This window comes from Athene cunicularia (assembly GCF_003259725.1).
Source record: "Athene cunicularia isolate RWA chromosome 1 unlocalized genomic scaffold, athCun1 chr1_part1, whole genome shotgun sequence".
NCBI classification, from domain to species: domain Eukaryota; kingdom Metazoa; phylum Chordata; class Aves; order Strigiformes; family Strigidae; genus Athene; species Athene cunicularia.
In genome coordinates this window covers 88549190-88570951 of record NW_020799091.1, presented here as the reverse complement: position 1 = coordinate 88570951, position 21762 = coordinate 88549190, and the positions used below count along the sequence as shown (strand labels likewise).

General features: G+C 34.8%; 1 protein-coding gene across 10 annotated transcripts in view; it reads left to right on the top strand.

The window, feature by feature from the left end:
• The window catches only part of DMD (dystrophin), a 1208820-nt gene that overhangs the window by 350425 nt on the left and 836633 nt on the right, over nt 1-21762 (top strand). For 9 of the 10 annotated variants that reach the window (XM_026858158.1, XM_026858211.1, XM_026858140.1 and 6 more), the window contains exons 8-9: nt 449-630; nt 1588-1710. In XM_026858158.1, the coding sequence (XP_026713959.1) occupies nt 449-630; nt 1588-1710 (305 nt within the window). The remainder of the gene's footprint in view (nt 1-448; nt 631-1587; nt 1711-21762) is intronic. The other variant, XM_026858150.1, reaches the window with a different exon arrangement.

Genomic DNA, 21762 nt, shown 5'->3' with positions numbered 1-21762 from the left:
CCCCCCCCATTTCAATGCTTCTTCCAATGAATAAATGATGTGAAGAGAACGTACAAGACACAACTTTGAAAATGAGCTTGTCCTTATTTTTTTAACTGCAGTATTTATATGGCACAAGAAAATACACCTTTTCCTATGTCTAGTCGTACTTAACGAGGATCACAGTGTCAGATTGTATACTATGTGCATTTTGACTAAAGAAATATAGACAGAAATTTCATGGTGAATGAGATAAGTTACCTTTGTAAACTTTTGGCTTCTTCTCATTGGCATGTAAGTTTAGTCTGTAATACTGGAACTGATTGTAAAATTCTAGTTAGTCTCTAGAGAACTCATGTGGACAACAGATCTGTTGCTCATTAATCTATCAACTTTCCATAAAATTTGTTGGCTATTTCTCATGGCTAATGTGGAAACTGAAATGATGCATGTTAATTTTTCTTTCTAGATGTTGCAACTGCCTGTCCAGATAAGAAGTCCATCTTAATGTACGTGACCTCTCTTTTCCAAGTTCTGCCTCAGCAAGTCACCATGGAAGCCATCAGGGAGGTAGAGATGTTGCCACGACAGTCAAGGGTCACTAGAGAAGGGCACATACAAGTACATCATCAACAGCGTTTTACTCAAGAAGTGAGTTGTTTCACTTTTCTACTGTCATCTTGCTGCTCTGAAGTGGCTGTTTCCCTTACCTACCCCTTAAGTTTGATGTTAGATGGCTAATGGAAGGGAAAAAAACCCACAGGCATCATGGACAGTCTTTTCATTGCAGGCATGTATTTGTCTGGAGAACTATACTTTCATACTGCTTTTCACCTTGCACCAGGCTGTTTTAAAAGTAACCATTCAGCAAAGAAGTGCTTTGCACTTCTCTTACAGCAGTGGGTGTTTTGATTGTGGAAGAGCACTACAAAGAACAAAGAAACTGTTTACATGTAAACACAGACATGTAGAAACTTTTTTACCTTTTTCAGAGAATAGCAGTTGACATTGCTCCATATTCATGAAACACTTTTTTAAAACATTTGATTTACACTGACTTGTATCAGATCATCTGTTCTCAGTTCATGGCCTCTCAAAAAGCTCATGCGATACTTGGAATTAATTTATGTTTGCTATGTCAGTTATGTTTTTGACTGAAATCATCAGATAGTCTCTGCTAAAGTGTTTAGTGAATTTTAGGCCTAGTGTTCTTGTCTGAATTTAATCTGTATCTTGCTTTCGGGTTGTTCAGTCTCTTTTGGAGTAGTAAGCAGATGAGTGTTGGTTCTGTTTATTCAGGATGTACTACAAGATCACTTGTTTTTTTCAGCCTTTGCTTGTAAATTAAAGAACCTTCAAATTACATTGGTATTCTGCTGGTATTAAGTCCTGACAGTTTGTTGCTTTTGGAAAGGATGTCAGATTAAATGAAAGCTTTCCTTAATACCACCCCAGTTTTGACTCCTGAATACCAACACCATCCTTGAAAAATATAACTGGTGATCACCTTCCTATTTATTTTTCTTCACTTAATCTTTAAATCATTACTCCTGTAATCCATGCTTCTATCTCTGTCTGTTCTTTCCAACTTTAATTTCTTCCTCATAGATCACAGTCAGTGTACCCCAGGGACCTTCACCTTCTCCTAAACCGCGGTTCAAAAGTTACGCATATACCCAAGCTGTGTATGTCTCATCCCCTGACCAAAAAAGGAGGCAGGTTCCTCCACAGGTCTGTTAATATTGCCATTTGTTTTAAAAACTGCTTTATTAATCTTGTGCTTGGAGTGAAAGAGTTTGCACCTTTTGCTTATACCTGATCTTTATGACCTACTTTTTCCAGGGTTTTTTTTTTGCATCTGTTGAGTGATTACTTTTTACTGTGCATTTCTGCATGGCTGGCAATAGGTGTTCTGCTGATTGTTAGGGGTGTACAGCATTCGAGCACTGTTTTTTTTTAGAATTATAAACCGTGTCCTTCATTAAGTTATTTTTGAAAATAATACATATATTGCCAAAAGATATTAGAAGAACAAACCAAAGCTGTGTTTGGCATCTAATTATTATATTTCTGTCTCAGATATGGTTCTAGAAAAACAAGAAGTATTTTTTTCTTCTTGCTTGTCCTGAACCTTGTATCTATTAAAGCAAATAGTAAGTGATGACATTTCTCAGAAGGTTACTGTAGTTGGAAACAAGAGAAAGGAAACATTAAATTTAATATTCTTTATATGACCTGGATTGTTAGAATATAACAGCTGGTTATTTTATCATAAACAGCTTCATGCCAATATTCAGACTAGGGTTTTGTGGTTGGGTTTTTTTGACTTTTAAATAGCTGGGGTAGTTTAATAACACTTGTTTCAAACAATTCTTATAATGAGCATTTCAGTAGCTGGATTTTTATAATTTCTGACAAGTGTGAGAGCCAAAGGTCATACTGTATAATGCAACGTGTTTTCCTTTTGTTACACTGCAGAAAAGACATATGCATGTATTTGACACTACAGTATGAGTTCACTTGTGGAGACTTAATTCTGTCTAACCTCTAAAAATTTATTGCAAAATTACACTTGCATTCAACACTGTGTTTCCGAATCTACTCATCAAGTGACAGGTGTTCTACTGATAATGACTTGATTTAAATAATCCAGAAAAGAAATCCTGTGCCCATAAGCATGAGCCTTGCTGCATTATACTAACATCAAATGTGTTGCAGTGATGATTAATACAGCATTTAAAAAGGTGTTTAAAACTGGTATAATTGATTTGTTCTCCTTAGATACTATACTGATAATTGAGAAGAATGAAGAGTCATGATATAGCTGTTTTTTCTTGAGCTGCTTTTATTGTGATTGATTGTAGGTTTTGTTAACACCTCCACCATCGAGTATAATGAACAAGTTGATACAATTTATTTCCTCAAAAGTTATTAAAATGTACTTAGAGAATATCATTCTATTATTCAGTCCTCATCTTTCATTCTAGTTTTCAGATCTCCTCTTCCTGAATTTGGAATCTTTGTCTATTATACTTATGCAGTAACTACTGCATAAGTATTCTACTGATCTGGCAGAATCTGAAGACCTAACTGTATTTGGGCTCTACTGCGCTAGAGGCACAACAAATAATAACAAATGAAAAGCATTCACTTAAAAATCCTAAATGAAAATCACCAGACGCAGTCTTATAATTAAAAATTAAAAAAAAAAAAAAATAATTGTATAATACCAATTAATACACCAATTCAAAATATCATCTGACAAAGTCCTTTCCTTTATCTTCCACCTTTGTCTGTTCTTCTATGTCACATTTCACTTCATTTTCCCCATCTTCATACTTTCTAATGCCTTCACAACATGTGTGTCTTTAAATTCACCCTTCCTTTCTGAATTTTTATTTTCTTTGTTGCTTAAGTATACTTGCAAGACCTAGTATTTTAGTTGCTCAAATTTTGGCCACACAAGTTTTGCTTTACTTAACTGTGACACATCTCAGATTCAAAGAAAATCATTGTTCTTCCAACCTGTTCACTTGGTGACTTTTTGTTGTTTGGTCTGTGCTTGACCACTTCTGGTTGAAGTAAAGCCTTTTCAAATGCTGTTACTAACATGGATAGCTGTTGTTCTGCTAATGGTCAGGAAAAGTTTTCCTCTTTTACCTGGTTTATTTAGAAAGTGTTCATAAACTCAAGCAGATCTTAGGAACCCACTTCTCAAATCTGAATCCTTGAATCCGTAATACTAAGGCTTAAGAGAAAATATTTATGTTGACAAGTTTCAGATGACAGTTACTGCCTAGAATTACAGAAGACTTGCCTGACTGCAGCTCTGTGTTTTGCCTTGTATACAGTCTCCATAATGAGACAGTCTGTCTAGCTTCACTTAGAAAAAAGGGATCGTCAAGTTAATTTTCTGAGACATCTCACAATCTGATTTAAAATTACCCTTTGCTTGTGTTTTATATTTATGAAAACCCTGGTTTCTGTTATAATGATTCTATATTGACCAAGAAGAATGCTAGGTTTACTTTGTTTTTTTTTTCCAAAATCATTTTATCAGTGCAGTTTCAAATATTGATCCCAGGCAAAACTCCTATCTCTTTGCCTTCATTTTTACCTGAACTCCACGGGACATAAAGTATACTGTCTTAAATGCATTCAAGGAAGGGGAAAAAAAAAAAAAAAAAAAAAAAGTTTTGTAAAACACTGAAGTACCTAGAAAAGAAACTTGTCATAATAAAGAATCATAGAATCATTTAGGTTGGAAAAGACCTTTAAGATCATGAAATCCAACCATAACCCTAGCAGTGCTAAGTGCACCACTAAACCATGTCCCTAAGTGCCTCAGCTACATGTCTTTTAAATACCTCCAGGGATGGTGACTCAACCACTTTCCTGGGCAGACTGTTCTAATGCTTGGTAGCCCTTTCAGTTAAGACATTTTTCCTAATATCCAATCTAAACCTCTGTTGGCACAACTTGAAGTCAATTCTTCTTGTCCTATTGCTTGTTACATGGGAGAAGAGACCAGCACCCACCTCACTACAGCCTCCTTTCAGGTATTGTTTTAGAGATGTTAGACATCACTGGCCAAGATCCCCTGGCATTCCCTGCTACTTGTCTCCACATACCTTCCTGGTGACCAGCAGGTCATGAAGAAATTTCTTCATGAGAGAGTGATTGGTCACTGGAACAGGCTGCCAGGGAAGTGGTCACAGCACCAATCCTGTCAAAATTCAAGGAGCATCTGGATGATGCTCTTAGTTGTATGATTTAGGTAATCCTGTGAGGAGCAGGGAGTTGGACTTTATGATCCTTATGGGTCCATTCCAACCTGAGATGTTCTATGATTCTCTGATCCACAGGACCACCTTCCACTTTCAGGATCCATCTCCTAGTCAGCATCTCTCCACCTTAATTCTGAACCCCATTCTCTTTTCTGACATGAGTCTGTCTTTTCAGGATGCTTCTTTTCACCAGCAGCTCTTCTTTCCATAACCCTAAGACCCCATTTTTTCCAGTCTAAACAGTTTATGTCCAGAAACACAACTCATTATTAGCTTCCTAATTGATACTTCTGTCTTATGCTTCTTGATTAATGGGAGGATTCACAGATTCACAGAATCAACTAGGTTGGAAATGACGCTGAAAAATCATCTAGTCCAACCATTACCCTAGCACTGACAGTTCCCAACTACACCAGATCCCTCAGCGCTGTGTTGACCCGACTCTTAAACACCTCCAGGGATGGGGACTCCACCACCTCCCTGGGCAGCCCATTCCAAGGCCTAACAACCCTTTCTGGAAAGAAATGCTTCCTGACATCTAGTCTAAACCTTCCCTAGTACAACTTGAGGCCATTCCCTCTTGTCCTATCGCTTATTATTTGGTTAAAGAGGCTCATCCCCGGCTCTCTGCACCCTCCTTTCAGGTAGCTGTAGAGGGCGATGAGGTCTCCCCTCAGCCTCCTCTTCTCCAGACTAAACAACCCCAGTTCCTTCAGCCGCTCCTCGTAGGACATGTGCTCTGGACCCTTCACTAGCTGGTCTTACCAGCACCACATGCTGCTTTTGTCCAGACCATTTGTTATCAAAATTTACAACCAGTCCTTACTGGTTGCAGCTAGCAAGTAGCAGGAATCTGCCTCACAGTTCAGAAGTTCAATTTCAGACATTCAGCTGCCTCTGCTCCACACACCCATGAAGAGTCATCTGCTGTCTTTACATGTGTCTGTTCACATTCACTAATGAACACTTCTTTAGAGTTTGATATAAAAGGCAATTACTTACTGACTTTTTAACTTTCCCTTTCAGTTGACCATAAAATTCATATGAGAGTGTCTTTTATTTTTATGTAAGACTTTTTCAACTTATTTCTTACTTGAAATAGCTATGAAGATTGTTTAAACATAGTAACACCAGAAATGCAATGTGGTGTGTCCCATGTGAATTATTAGACTGTTCCTTTCTGACTAAGAAAAAAGGGTGATATGTTATTCAGAAGTAAAAAAAAATCCTAGATAAAAAAATATTTTTCTTGCTGTATATTCATATTTAATCATGAGTTTACCTATAAGTGTTTGGCAATATCAAAGAAAAAAAAAATCTATTAAACTTGATTGTATTTACTTTTTTAAAGAGTTTTTTTAACTGTTAGAAACATGGAAAAGTTATACAGGTCATTCCCTGATTAGATTATGAGTGTATGTATGTCAGAACAGAGAACTGTATGTACTTTCAATAACACACTTTTACTTGGATTATTTTTTTCTCACAGGTTATTTTTTAGATGCTTTTAACTAGTTTCAGGGTTATTTTAAGATTAATCTGTTGGTTTGGGTTTTTTGGTTTTTGTTTTTGGGTTTTTTTTTATATGAAGCAAATTTACCAAGAGATTCTTGAACTGTGATACAACTGCTTGCTTTTTTTTGAAAAACAGTCTGTTACACAAGTTTTAATCTGTAATGAAAAATCTGATATTGCCAGAGCTTCCTCTTTCTCAACAGCTTTGCTGTCCCTCATCACTGAGAGAAGCTTCCTTGACCCTGCTAGCTTCATCTCAGCTTTCTCTGCCTGATTTTCTGCAGTGACAGAGGAGGCATTTATTTTAACAAATAATAGCTTTCAGTGTTGGTTAAATGTTTATGAATATGATGAAAACATAAAGGATTGCATTTTCTCCATTGAACTACTGGTGAATGTTAATTGCACTAATTTGCTGTTGCCGAATTAGAAACCTCATGAATATGAGTGAAAGCATTCACTTATAAAATTAAAAATTTTCACTGAGACAAAAATTGTGAATTGTTTCTTATTTTGAAAGGAAACCCATTTTGTCTGGTTTTAAAATAGCTTAATTTCAAGGTCTACAATAAGATAAAGAGGCTACATAACACTTAAAAATGTTCATTTATGATATTTTGTGCCACTGAGTCTCTTGAATATAGGGTGCAAAAATGGATGTAGCTACATCAAATAAGGACACATACTAATTTACTGTAAACATTTGATTGTTTCTTGTACCCATAATATGTTAACTAACAGATCTGAATCCCCTTCCTGGCCTCTAGAGTTTAGGTAATAATTCAGAATTGCTTATATCAGCAGTGGATTTGATGCAAAGGAAAGGCTAGATGAAATGTAGGAGACAATATTAATGAAAAACATTACTGCTAGATCGGTGTTCATTTTTCCCTAATCTCAGGACTGAAATTCAAGGAACTTGAGGATTCATACAACAAGTATCCACAAGTCGTTAGGCATTCCCGTTTCATTCCCATTTATTTGAAGCTGAGAAAGAAAGCAATTGACTGCTTATCTACTATCCTAGGTATTCGTGCAATAAGTTGATGGTGTGCTGTTGTATTTCTCTGCTGACCTAGGAAACTCATGGTAGTGGCTAAATCAAGGTTATCTGCATCTGCACATGATCCTTAACCATTGCGATTTGCTTGTTCCTTTCATTATACATAGTCACAGGAGCTCTTCAGTGGACTGAGATGCATGAATGCCTGCTCATTTCCTCACTTTGCCTCCCAGGCATTGGAATTTCAAAATTTTAAGGCTGATTAAGAAGAAAGAAAGAACAATAGTTCTTCCTTGCTTACTTTCCTTGCTTTTTCTAAATATAATTTTGTCAAAGATGAGACTACTGCTTCCTTGCAGATTAATACTGTATCAATCTTGTCTGGGAATGCTGGGTTCTATTTAAATACAAATAGTCAAATAACAGGGAGACTGTCAAACATTTTAACACATAGCTTATGCATTCAGTGATGCTGAAAGATGTACTGCGAATGAGTTTCAACTTAATATATAGAACTGCCTTTGCTTGAGTATTCACCTTTGTTATTTCATCTGATTTAAGATGGATTCACACTTTGCACTCTCATGACACCTAGTTAAACCTTTTAAATGCCAAAAAATTAAAACAGAACTTGTATCTCTCAGAAAACCTCTCAATTCAACAGGAGGGTTTACCACACAAAAGCAATTTAAAGTATTTGCCCAGAGATAAGTCTCTATATCAGGTGAACTTCTCAGTACTATGATAAAACTTTGGTTCATAATTTTTGATAGCATTACTTTATTTTAAATCCTAGTTTATTATTAGTTTTTCTTACTGATTAATTTATCTAGATCTGACATCAATAAAAAGACATCAAAAATGAGATTTTCTACTTCATATGTTAGTCTAATATTTTTGTGCCTCCAGCTGAGAATTATCAATAACACACACACAAAAACACTAACCCAGAAAAATATATCAGCATTGTAGCAGCAGCAGCACATTTTGTTCATGTGCTCAAGAATAAGACAGAAAGTTTGCTCCAGAGCTTCCACTTTCTCAACAGCTTTGCTGTCCCTCATCACTGAGAGAAGCTTTCTTGACCCTGCTAGCTTCATCTCAGCTTTCTCTGCCTGACTCTCTGCAGTGACAGAGGAGGCATTTATTTTAACAAATAATAGCTTTCAGTGTTGGTTAAATGTTTATGAATATGATGAAAACATAAAGGATTGCATGCATTTTCTCCATTGAACTACTGGTCAGTTTTAATTTCACTACTTTTGTATAATTTAACTAAATTTCCTATCCCATGGTACACCATCACGTGGATGAATTTTTGTTAGCTAAAGTATAATTAAAGAGTGTTTTTAAATAAGATAGCTTCAAAAAATGAGTACAGGATATGTCTGTGCCCAAGTGTAGCTGTAATTTTGAGGAATTAGCTTCATGTTTTACTCTGTTATAATGGTAAGATTTCTGAGGATAAAACCTTTGTTCCCTCAGGTGCATATAATACTTCATGGTAAAATCCAAAGTATTTTTGGTGCATGGCAAATAATTCTGTATTTAAAATGAAAAAGTTGGATTTTGAAAAGTGAATTGAAGTGCCCACTTCTCTAGGGAAGCAGTTGGAGTTTCTGATTGTCCTTTTGCCCAAATCATTACACTGTGAGAAAGGGGACAACCATTTTTATCCCTGTATTTATAATAGTAGTGTTAGAGTTGTATGTTTTCAGGGTCTGTAGGAAATGCTGTGGATTGTTTGTTAATTCCCATTTGTATGGCAGGCAGGTCTGCATGTTTACCTGAAACAGTGACCTTTGAAAAGGCCACATTGCTTATCTCTACTGATCATTAAAGTGCTGGTTTCTTTCTTCCTGCCCCCCTCAAGTCACTTCCATGCAATAGAAACTGTGTATTTTAATGCTTGCATAGAAGACTCTCCCTCTAAAATACTGCAATATGTACTTTGTGGGTTTGGTGTGCATGTACAGACTTCAAGTACAAGTGTATAAAGGTAGATATTAATGGATTTTCCATGTTCATGCCAAACAGCAAAGGCACTTGTCTTTGCATATACATAGTATTAAGAAATTTTGCTTTATGGTTTTCTAAGATTTAAAAGTATTGTAAGTAATATCATTAATATGGGTGTGTTAGCCTGAGGTGATTAATGAGCTAAGGGGAGAAGTACGAAGAGATAAAATACCTTTTAAAAGAACAATACATTTGGGGCAGGGGCGGAACAAATACTTTTTCAGATATTCAAATCTTCTTCAGAAATTCCAGACCTGAAAGCATAATAAAACATAGCAAAAATGAGAAATCAAAAAATATAAAAATTGTATGGAACAATGTGATGTTTCGAATTTATCCCCACTCTTTCTACAGAAAACATTTGTTTTATTGGAACTTAGTTTACCCGTAGCAGAGGAATAATACATATATTTTGGTGAAATAAAACATACTCAAAAATGCAAAAGGAAATTTTAGTTGCCCCATAATGATGTCATTAGAAAGGAAACAGTGGTTTAAATAAACTTTTGATGATGTAGTGAGGCATCAAACTTTAAAAAACAAATATAATTTTTAAAAGGGTGGAAAATGCAGTTTGGCTTATGGTGTTAAAAGATCTAATTTATTAATAGAAAAAAAGTAGCACTCATAGAAGGAGCTCTGCAAAATGTTTTGCAAGGTTTTTTGCAAGTATATTGGAAAATATACTAAAATTAAGTACGCTTACTTCTCAAGCACGAATAAGATGAGTAAAGATCCTGTTTTATGTGTCATTGTTCAAGAGATTGTTTTAACTTTAAAGCATAGGTGCCATTAATGTAAGTGAAACTGGCATGTGTGTTTAGAGGAAGTGTAAGCCACAAAAAGTATAGACAGGTGAAAATGCAATATGCAAGTTTCTTGTTTGATATTGTATATAAACAGTCTTCCAGGCTTACATTTTTCTACCATCTTTATTTCTGCTATGATCTTTCACTTTTGTTTCTATCTTTGGTGTTTAACATCCTAGCTAATGTAACAATATATATGCAGCTTCTACCAAAACTGCATTTACCTTCCCTTTTTGAATGAAATAGAAATTGACTTAGGTACCATTGGTCCAGTACATTGTTTGTGTCAGCTTCTGAGTTGCCATTTCTTACATATTCGAGTTGATATTTCTTCAGTCTGGAAGCATGTAAAATAAGTTTTCCTACCTTTATTTTTGAGATAAGGTCTTCTGTCTGTCTGAAATATTTTTCTTGAACTTCGTTCAGTGGAGAACACGTGTCTATTTCAGTTTTATCTTTTTGCACAAATAAAGAAAATCTAATATTTGTCTTCTTTTGTATTTTGATGATTTGCTTCTGGAGTATTAACAGAGGAATTTTAAAAATAATTCTATTGTCTGTCAGAAAAAGAACAAAAACCTAAAACAGAAAAGGGAGAAACAGAGATAAGAAGCTGTAAAGCTGTTCCTTACTTTAAAAAATAAAAAATCCCATCATGCATACATTGTGTCAGGGGCATCATATACAGAGGGTAGCAGCTTCAGATGCAAGCCAAAGACTATCAGCAATACAAGGGGAAGATGAGATGAAACAAGAAATTGACTGTCTGTTACAGGATTAATAACAGAAGTGGCATGTTTTCCTGTGTGCTTACTAGGTTTCTATGTGGTTTGTGCTGAGATGTTACTCTATTCAGTATAGCTTGTTGGCTATTTGTTTCATACACTTAACATTCCATACACTTAACACGTGAACTTCAGTGTTGAAGTATTATACGTGTAAAGAGAGAGTAATATTTTCATTGTTAATTCTGACTACTTTTTACATGGTCTAAGGAAAAGAGCTTGTTTTTCCTCTTGTATAAAAGCATCTTTATTACAGAGTGAGAATGTTGAGTCTCTTTGCATAAAACCTGGATAATTTGAAACATTTTTGGTTGGTTTTAGTCTTCACTGTAACTTTTCCCTAGGATGTTCATTTAATAAAGTTAGTAGCGTTCCACTGATTTAAATTATTCTTTTTTGAGGCTAGGAAGGGGACTAGGAGGTAGGCCTGGACTGATAGTACACTGCAAGACTCGGAAAGTACTTCCCATTACTTTCTTGGATGTCTTTTTGCTCTGGGGATCCGGATTGCTGCCTTTCCCTTTGAGTCAGTAGTAATTGATCAGCCCGCTCCAGAAGCAACTGTGATCATTTGATAGCCATCCAGTAGTCTTTACTTAATTAGGTAATGATTTTAATTTTTCTCTTGAAAAAAGCTACATGTATCACAAGTGCATTAAGTTGTCTATTTCTTGAATGGTTCCTTTAGGTTTTCATTTCTACTGTTTTCATTATGCACCTGTTCTATTGATTTGTTATGATCTGTGCTGAAAAGGCTGTAAATGCCTAGCTTGTTTTCACCCTTAAAGTGAGTTCTTTGCTATTCTGGATACCAATAGTTCCTGGTTATACACTTTATTTAAAAAAACAAAAACAAAAAACAACAACAAAACAAAAAAAAAAAAAAAAAAAAAAAAAAAAAAAAAAAAAAAAAAAAAAAAAATGATTGTTTAAATTGTGCTAGAATTTATATCTCAAGTAGTCCTGGTGAACTCAGTGATGAAATGATTTTAGCAGTTTCAGAGCAGAAATGCACTAGACTCTAAAGTATTAAGAGCTACACTTTGAAGTGTTAGCAGGCTTTGCATTTCTGTTACATTTTTGCTCTTGACTCCAATGGTAAAGTGTTGGTAACCTGTTGCAATTAACTAGTAAGAGTGAACTAATGTAATGTGTGAGCTTGGGGCCCTTTCATACAGGACTAAGTGGACCATCTACCTCAATTAACTGGGCAGAACAGTGCTGCTGACTGAAATACTTGAAGAATTTAGTTTTACCGTATGCAACTCAGTTTCCTGGGAAATTGTGCAAAGATGTTTTGACAATGGTACATCATATCAACAGGAACTATTTAGTTTCAGTTATCTGAAGTAACACATTTTTTACTTCAATTTAAAATATTTTCTCATTTTGCTACTATAAAAGTTTAAAAACAGAAGCAGACCATAACTTTTTAATATAAAAGAGCCTTGTCTCTTACAGCAAAAGTGATTTAAGAGACATGCCAGACTACATATCAAGAAGCAAAACCTGATAACTTCATAAAACAGACTTTTTGCAGTTGATAGTACAGTTTGCAAATGTTGAACTGATTATTTGTCTTAGTGTTATGGTGAAGTCCTTAAAGCAAGAAAATCCAATATAAAACAGTAATTTTAAACAGCTTGGTTTGTTTTTTAAACAGAAAATATGAATTCTTCAATTTTATATGCTTTTCACTATCACCATTTCATCAAAAAGAGGCTTATACACAGAAAATAAGCTAGTGGAAATGTATGCTATTTGTAGTAACTATTAGGGGGAATGCAATGTTTCTGTACTCAGTATTTACTAGGAGTAACTAGATGACTTTGAATTTGACAGTAAGATCAAGAGGTGGAGATGCTACAACACACTGTCCATTCTGAAGGGTATCGAGGTGTGATAACAATATATGATTACATGGTTGCATTGGTTTTCCCACCTGAATTACATTTGCAAATATTGTCAGGAATAAGAATTAATTCCACTGCACTATGCATGTTGTATGTTACTCTAGACCCTTCATGTCATTATACTATTTTCTGTGTGATTACCTTTTTGAAAAACATTCTTTAATCTACTTACAATTATCCATTCCTCTTCAGAACACATTCAGTCTCTTTCCAGTATCTGTGATCTTAAAAATTAGCTTCATTATTCCTCTGACCTCTTTTATTCCTACTCATGTTCTTAATCACAATGCTCTTGCATCTTCTCTGTATCACCAAGTAAATTCTTTCTCTGTTGTGCTGTGATGTGAGTTGCTACTTCTAGTCTTTTCCTGGGTCTCCTGTCTCTTTTAAATTCAGTGTCAAAATAATTCTCTGCATTGATAGCTTTTAAACTTAAGTTTTAACAACTCATTCATGTTTAGTCTCCTATTTTTCCCAAGTTTAACTTCTCTTTTCACTGTTCAGCCTTGTTTCTGACTTTTTTTCCCATTCTACGATAGCTATTGCAATGGATATGTGATTTAATACCTCATTTTATAGTTGTGTTATGACTTCTAGTAAAGATGATATGGGGAAGTATAAGATTGCTTGGCAAAATTTACCTGTAAAGCACCTGTAATTTTCTTCTCCCACATGAGACATGTCAGGCAAAAGTATCTGATAAAATATGTATGGATTCTGTTTCAACATTCTGATGATACACATTCAAAGAACCAAAACAGTTAATTCTAGGAGAATGTAATAGGAAAAAAAAAAATACAGGTCTACAATTCAAGAACTAAGAAGTTGCTTTTTGCTAGATCTCACCTGGAAAGGGAAAAAGTGGAAGTTTAAAGGAGTGTAGAGAAAGAAAGAGCAAATGTAGAAGAGAATATAGCTAAAAACAGTACACTTATATTTTTTAAACTGACAATTTCTGAATTATTAGTGTCTGTTAAAGAATTTAGATGCTACACAAGATACAAATCAATTGTACATTGTCTCTATAACGAGAATTTAGAACCCTGTAACTCCATGTTCTTGAAGTATGCTTTCATGCCTACCTCACTAGTAATTATATCTGAGTAGTGACTTTAATTAAGCGAATTCCCTCTTGACAGAACCTGAAGGTAAATTTGGGTCACATCACCACAAATGACCTCACTGCAGTTACATTTTTGCTTAATAAACATGTCTTATATTCTAGTCAGTTAAATGAGGTATAATTTAATCTGAACTGCGAGCATAACTGTATGAGAGAATAACTGTCTTTAGAATATATTTGGATGTAGCTATTTTAGGTTTCCTTTGTTATCTCAAAAGAACAAAGGCGTATAGTTCATATCTGAAAGAGAAAAAATAATAGGACTCTATTAGTTCATTATATATGCTACATATATGTATATAAAAATTAGAAACATGTTATCCCTGAAATATCAGTCATGGGTTAAGATTTCTTTTTTATGTCAGAAGCTTTTTTCATACCAAAAATTTCAAAATAGCATGTACAAATATATATATCAGAAAAAAAAAAAATTCACCTACAAAACAGATTATTTGAATGCTTCCTAACATGCTTGTATTTCCCTAAAATGTTAGGTTTTGCATGTGAATTTACAATGCATTGTTTTGCTCCACAGTTCCTAAGTGACAGTAAAAATGTCTTTTTCAGTTAGAAAAAGATGCAGTTATTTTTGTTGAATATAATTTCTCTTATTTGTTTTTTAATTTCCTACTTCTCATTATCCTTTATTCTGAGAGGGGGAAAAAAAAAAGCCAGATGACACTCTAATTGTGAAATTTGTGAGGAAAAGGCAGTCAATACATAGTTTAAGAATAACTGATAGTAATGTAGACATCTTTAGTTCTGTTTCCCATGTCATTGAACTTTGCAGGATCCTTACAAATAGCCAAGTTAATGTTAAGGTGTGGAGCATGAAAATAGACTGATTTCTGCTTTTGTACACCTTCAGGTAAACTTCAGAGCCTCTCTACTAGGTCTGTATGACAACAGTTTAAATTAGAGCAAAGGGATTTTCTTACAACATTTTATTCTGTTCCCAATAGTGACCAGTAATTGGATACACAGGAACAGGAAAAGAGGTATGACTGATTAAAATTATTGAAGTATCTCTGATATTCTCGCCCTTCACTGATTTGTGACTCTGATTTCCTGGGCTGGAGATGGTGTCTTTAAATATAAAAGTCCTCTTTTCACCCTGTTCTTCTATTCAGTTGCTTGTCTTTGTAAACATTTAGCAAAGTTTTCTATTTAGTTTTTAGTATGTCCAGAAATAATTCTTTGTAGTTCTTGTTCTTATTATCTATTGAAAATATCTGTAATATTTTCTGCATTATTACCTAATTTATAAACCTGGGGCTTTGCGTTCAGAAGAGGAGAAAAAGCATATTGTGAGATGTCTGGTTATCATTTTATCTCATTTCCAGCTCTTGATTTATTATTCAGAACTTGTAGCTACAAGCAAGGTATTCACACTACAGAATATGAGAAAAACAACAAAACAAACCAAAACCTAAAACCCATTAAATCACTTGAACCTCTTCTCCAAAAGCTTTTTTGTTAGCTTTTAATTTTAAATTGAAAGTATATTCTTTGAAGTGGCTTCAGTTTTGAAGAAGCAAAGACTCTTTAAAAGAAGCTAAAATATATTTAGGAAAAGCTTAAATGTAACAAGGATAAACCACGTAAGAGCTGTGAACAGGGTATTCAGCCTATTCAAGCAAATTTGACTATTTAAGTTTTTAGATGACTTTGCAAAACCACCTTTTAAAATAATGACTTCCAACTATAATAGCACGTAATGTTGAATACTCTGAAATCTCCAGGACCTCAACCTCAACTTCACAAACTAATTAGTATGTCCAATAATTGGCTCTTGTCCCAGAGTCTTTATTTCTTAAAAGAAAGAGTCATATTATAGATGTATCTCTTTATAGTTAATTGCACTTGCTATTAATGCTTTTGAGGACATTTTGATATTGTACTGTGTGAATATATAAAAAGAGTTTTGGAGTTAAATATTCTTATTGTGAAGACTAGATGGTCTTTAACAAAGATGCTGAAGAGAACTTATCAGGGCTTAGTAGTTCAAAATAATAGGATTGGTAGCTGGCTATAGTGATTAAAATAAGCTGAAAAATTATCTTCATTTTCTTACATTAGAAAACATTTTTTTATGGGTATATTTGAGGTTATGTCTTGGATTAAATTTTGCAACATATGCTTCTTAATTAGATGCCTTTACTGGTTTAAACTCACAGAAAAGAAAGCTAAATGCAATGCACAATACAGGTTGAATAAGTTAAGATTTATATGGTTGCAATTCTGCAAAGAAAGGGTGTTAAAATTTTGTGGTTGCAGACTATTTTATCTTTTGGTCTTTACTGGCCAACTTGTTGCTCCCTGTGTACCTCTGTGACAGTGTCATAATTTGGATTTGTTGGAATATTTTAATTCACCATGAGGCAAACACACCCAATCTATGAGGGGGCTGACTTAAGTGGAAAGTAGTACTCTGACATGAAAATCTATGCATTTGCAAAAGTCTGTACGTTCATTGCATACATGTGTCCTAAACCAGTTTATTTTAACATGACTTCTGCGAAAAAATTCGGCAATACATCTATTTCATTCATCTTCCGAGGATGGAGAAAACAGTACTGTCACTTTCTGGTGCATGTAATGGATTTTGGGTTTGGATTGTGAGCTGTATTAATTAATATAAATAATTCGGTTTGACTTCTAGCTTTTTTTCTAGACATTCATTAGGGATATTTTCTTTTTTAGCCAGCAGTTCTCACATCACAGGTATCTTTTGTGAGATATGCTAAGAGATTATTTATTCTGTAAACACAAAGTCCAGTTGTTAAAATTTGTTAATTAAAATTCCCAAAGTGTCCTTACCTTATTAAGAACTAATTGCATGGTTTATAAATTATCCCCACCTACAGGTTTTGTAGAATTTCATGGTAATTTGAAAAACAAATTCTAAGGTACTGCAGGCTTACTTCCATAACTGATTTTGATAGCCCATAATCAGCAATGCCTGAATCTATTGTGTACATGACTCACAGGTTGCAGACTACTCTTCTAAGTAAACCCAACTGGAAATATATTAGTGTGCTTATAAATGAAGGATTGAAAGAATGTGCAGCCTGGAAAGTTTAATGCTATTTAAATACTCTTTGTGTACTTAATTTCAAACTTTTACTTCAGTTTTTAAGCTCAAGCAGTTCAATGCAGTTTCCATTTTCATTTATAAATATTGCTAATTCTGTAACTGTAAAATAAACAAAATGTGCTAAATCCAGTGATCTGATATATACTATGAGAATGTGTTTCCATGATTTATATTATGTTTCCCTGACAGGTTTTGTTAAAATCAGTACAGTACCCACTGGTAGAGCCTCTGAGGTACCCGGAATGTTTGCTCCTTCTCATCTTGAAGTTCTTTTGAAGTCGACAGGCCCTCACTGATGAATTCAAGTTAAAAAACAAACAAACAACAAACATCAAACAACAAAAATCAACTTTTATCTATACATTTCTACCTCTTCCATCCACTCCTTCAAAACTATCTCTGTCTTGCATGTAGATTAACCTAGCATAAAGCAAGCACAAAATGTTTGTAGCAGTTATAAAGTTTATACTTTTCACTCTATTATTTGGGAGTTTACATACCTTACCAATTTCTGGTTCTCAATTGTTCTTTACCTGTGTAGGCTGTAATTATATATATATATATATTTTTTTTTTCCATTAGTTACAGTTGGTTTAACATATCTTACATCTTTTTAAATACTTTTTTTTTTTTTTTTTTTTATTAAGCAAATGCTTCAAACAACCATGTAACCATATAACAAGGTGATTCAGAAAAGCATGTGCTCTAACCTTTCCCTGGGGAAAGCTCTCTACTGCACACAGTCTTGTAATACTGCCAGCCCATGAGACTGTGTAACTCTTCTGCTTCAAGTTCATAGAGTGTTTATATAATGATAGAACTTTCCATATTTTCACCAAAACGTAACACATTTGAGAAATCATTGTAGATTGGGTGCGTTTGCCTCATGGTGAATTAAAAACTTCTGACAAAGCAGTTAATCTGTTTCTGCAGACTGGATTAGTAAAAAATAAACTGTTTTGTCTGTATTATAAAATAACTGTCCATTTCTAGAAAAGCTCTCACATCTCTGTGTTCTTCAAGGGATTGTAAATTAGCATGGGAATAATTGTTGTTTCAAGAAAGGCTTCAAAATTACCCAAGTTATGAATCTCTGCAGAATCCTAAATTTCCCCACTTTTAGGATATACTTAAATTTTAACAGCTAACACTATAGAAACAGAGACATGTGAGACCTAAGCAGCAGAAACTAGAACAAGCTGCCAGGATGAATGGATCTAACCTTAAGAGTTAGTGAATAGATAAATCTGGAACAAGGATGGTTTGAGGTAGGTTGTCCCTTCAGAGGCAGTGATGAAATTCATTATTTGTACATTTTTGGTTTGGACTGACAGTGACTATCTCCCAAACAAAATGGTACATTTTATGTAGCATTGCCAAGGAATGGAACTCCTGTTATGAAAATTTACTTTAAAAAATAAAAATTAAAAAGAAAATCCATGGAAATCACACACATGGAACAGGTTTGCCCTCTTAAAGGATTTTTAGTAAGGTTAACTGCTTAGAAGTGGAGAAACAGTAGAATTCAGGTTGCATTAAATATTTTATATTCAGTGTCTTACATAGATATATTATGACAGAGCTTTTAATAATAGAATTGGTATCCTTATATCCTTCAGTGAACTGGATGAGCCTGTCGTGAAAGGAAGTCTGGAATGTGTGATAAGGGAGACTGTTGCTTTTGTGAACATTTGTTTCGGAGAAGTTAGAAGGTAGATGCAGAGTGGGTATCTCAAGGTGTTCCTGAATTGCCCATGACTGCATGGGCAAGGAGAGAGTTGAAATTCAACTATTGGTACGCATCTTTTCCTTTCTTTTTTACCTGCCTGTTGCATAGCTCTATTAACCTATTATGTGTATCTCTTCCATAGGTCAGCACTGCAGCTTTTCTGAAAGGTATTAAGGGATCAGGGGATTGCAGAAAGACAGTTCCATGACTGAAACAGTTGAGCACTGCTCAGGAATATTCTTTATCTCTGTTACAGATTTTCTCTCTGAGCAAAGTAATCTTTCAGAGATTTTCCTGAGGTTTGTGTGTGTTATGTGAAGTGCTGAGATCTAAACCAATGAAGCACTGAGCACTTGGATATGACTAGCTTCATGGGGAAATATACTCTGAACTAAATTATTATATAGGACCATGAGAAATCAGGCCTTACACAATATGAATCAGTCACATTGAACTATTGTATGTTTTGTCTTTCATTCCAACACATGTATAATAGAAGGAATATGTGGATAGTGCTGAAGTTTTGGGACTATTGAAGGAGGGAGAAATCACCAAAACCCCCTATTGAGTATTGGGGGAGGGGGGGGGGAGAATCTGTAAAAATAAGTCTTAGAGCTCAATGAGGCAAGGGTTTAGGTTTGCACACTGAACAATAACAGTAAAATACAGTATTAAATAGACCCTTGTTGAATGCTGCCCATTCTGTACACTGAATGAGATCAAATCAATTATAGTACTTTTTAGGCCATTGATATTGTTGTATTTGTGTCCCTTCACAGTCTTTTATATAACTTTTTCCTCACGGTCCCTTCTGAGACATGGAGCTAAATTCTCAAGGCATTTTTCTACCAGCAGAGAATGTTATTTCTGTAGGTCATTGCAACATTTAGTTAAGACCGAATTTATTTGAGTGGTCCTATAAAAAAGAAAAAAGCAGCAGAAATCAAAAGAGTTCATCACTGAGCTTTAGTGAATACTTCTCTCCAAGGATACATGGTGTGAAAAAACTCCACTCTTTCAGAGCAGTGGCAATACTTGTTCTTTCAAATCACAATTTCTTTTTTCTGCATTCAGATTCTGCATATGCAGATGTGAATGGCTGCTGTTCTCAGCATTATCATTTCATGAACTTTCAGTTATCTACCTGAACAGGTTAATGTTAATACTGCTGAATTCCATTTAAGTGGGGAACTTGGTAACCAAGAACAATAGTGGTAGCTCTAGTGAGTATTGCATGATGGACCATATTTCTCCCCTAATTAAGAAAAACTCTGTGTTGATTTGCTGATGTGTTAAGTTCCTGATGTGTTTTCAATGGCAATTATGGTAAAGCCTCTTAGAGAGACTGTAGGGAGGCTGCAATGTGTGACCTTTTTTTATTCCTTTTTAATAAAGCTGTAATTCCCCTAGCCAAGACAGGACTTAAAGAAGTTCAAGCAGTAGCTATCAACTGAAATATATCCAAAAAGATGATGCTGTTCTGTCACATTTGTGTATTTTGTAATAAAGACAGCTTTATCAACTGTCAAGGGCAATAATATAAAACTGCTTTACATGTAGAAATTATTAAAAAAAAAAAAAAAAAAAAAAAAATTACTAGCAAGATTTAGTCAACATTACTGCAGCTGGTTGATTTCTGTTTGTGGTGCTCTACTCTACAATAGAGGGTTATTCTTTCTGGTCAAAGCTGGTAGAATAGATGTTAGTCTGCCTTTTTTTCCTTTATGCATAAAGCACATAATGGATGTGTTAAATCATTAGATAATGGAATTATAATTTGGAATTACAACAAAGTTTTTAACAGATTACTGCAGGGGAAGAGAACAAAACCCCTTATGAAACGATAAAACTCCTTGTTTTATGCTCGACTACTTCAGACAAATGGAAAAACATAGTGTGGTTTCTTTACATCATTCTGTTTGGTTTTGGTTTTCCTAGTGTACTGGCTGAGATGAAGTTTGAAAGGTTGGAATAGTTACAAAGTATGCTTAGGTTCCTTAAGGCTGACAATGTCTAATTCCAACCAGAGGTGTATGTGTGTAAGGGGAAGCTCAACCCACACACCTGTGCTTGTAATAAATCACAAGAATACTTCTCTTACTAAATAGAAAAAAGTGATTGTATGAGATGAAATAGAAATAAAAAATATTTGAACTGTGCTCTCTTACAGTGTGTCTATGCAGGCTTCTACCCTATATTTCAGTCAGTTCTGCAGCTTTCTGTGTTTCAGCAAGTGGAACGAAGTGTTCTCTTGTTCCTGGGCAGATTCTCTTTTGCTTAGCTCTGAGACTTGGCTCTTCTGGTTCCAATGTCTTTGCTGTTACTCTAGCACATGCCACACTGAGATGTCTAGAGAACTTTCTGCTGACACGCAGGCTCAGTGACTCATCAGGCAGAAGTAGTGTCCCTTCATCCAAAGGCATTCCACATAGCCCAGCCAGTCTTCATGCAATGTGAAAAAACAGTCAAAAAAGTAAGTGTGAAACTAATGTGGGTCACATGTGGTCGGACCAGTGTTGGTGTGCAGCTCCTATGTGAGCAGAGTGAACCTGTAGCTGCCTAGTCCTGACTGTACAGGTGCACTCTTAATTTTTTGTGTAGCAAGGCATTCTTCTCTACAAGTAGGAGTTGCCTATGCAGGGAGCTTGCAGAATCTTTTCCTTTATACTGTGGAGTGTAGAGATGAGTGTGATAGCTATTAAACTGGTTTGAGCATTAATTGAAGTGAGAGGGTAAAGATTCTTAAAGCAGTCATTGTAAATTACTTTAAAGAAGACATTGAAACAATATGGGGACAGGCCTAAGAATTTTTAGACATACAAGAAAAGCACATTTCTCTTTAGAAAATGAAAAAAGGTGTGTTGCTCTGTCAGAGATTAGCCCTCAGGTAAAGTGACAGTGGAAAAAAGAGCACTGTCTTGGTAGTGTGAGTAATAAAAGGCTTATGGAGTGAATAAGAGATTTGAATACGTGAAATACTGAAGAAAATGTGAAACGGTGAGG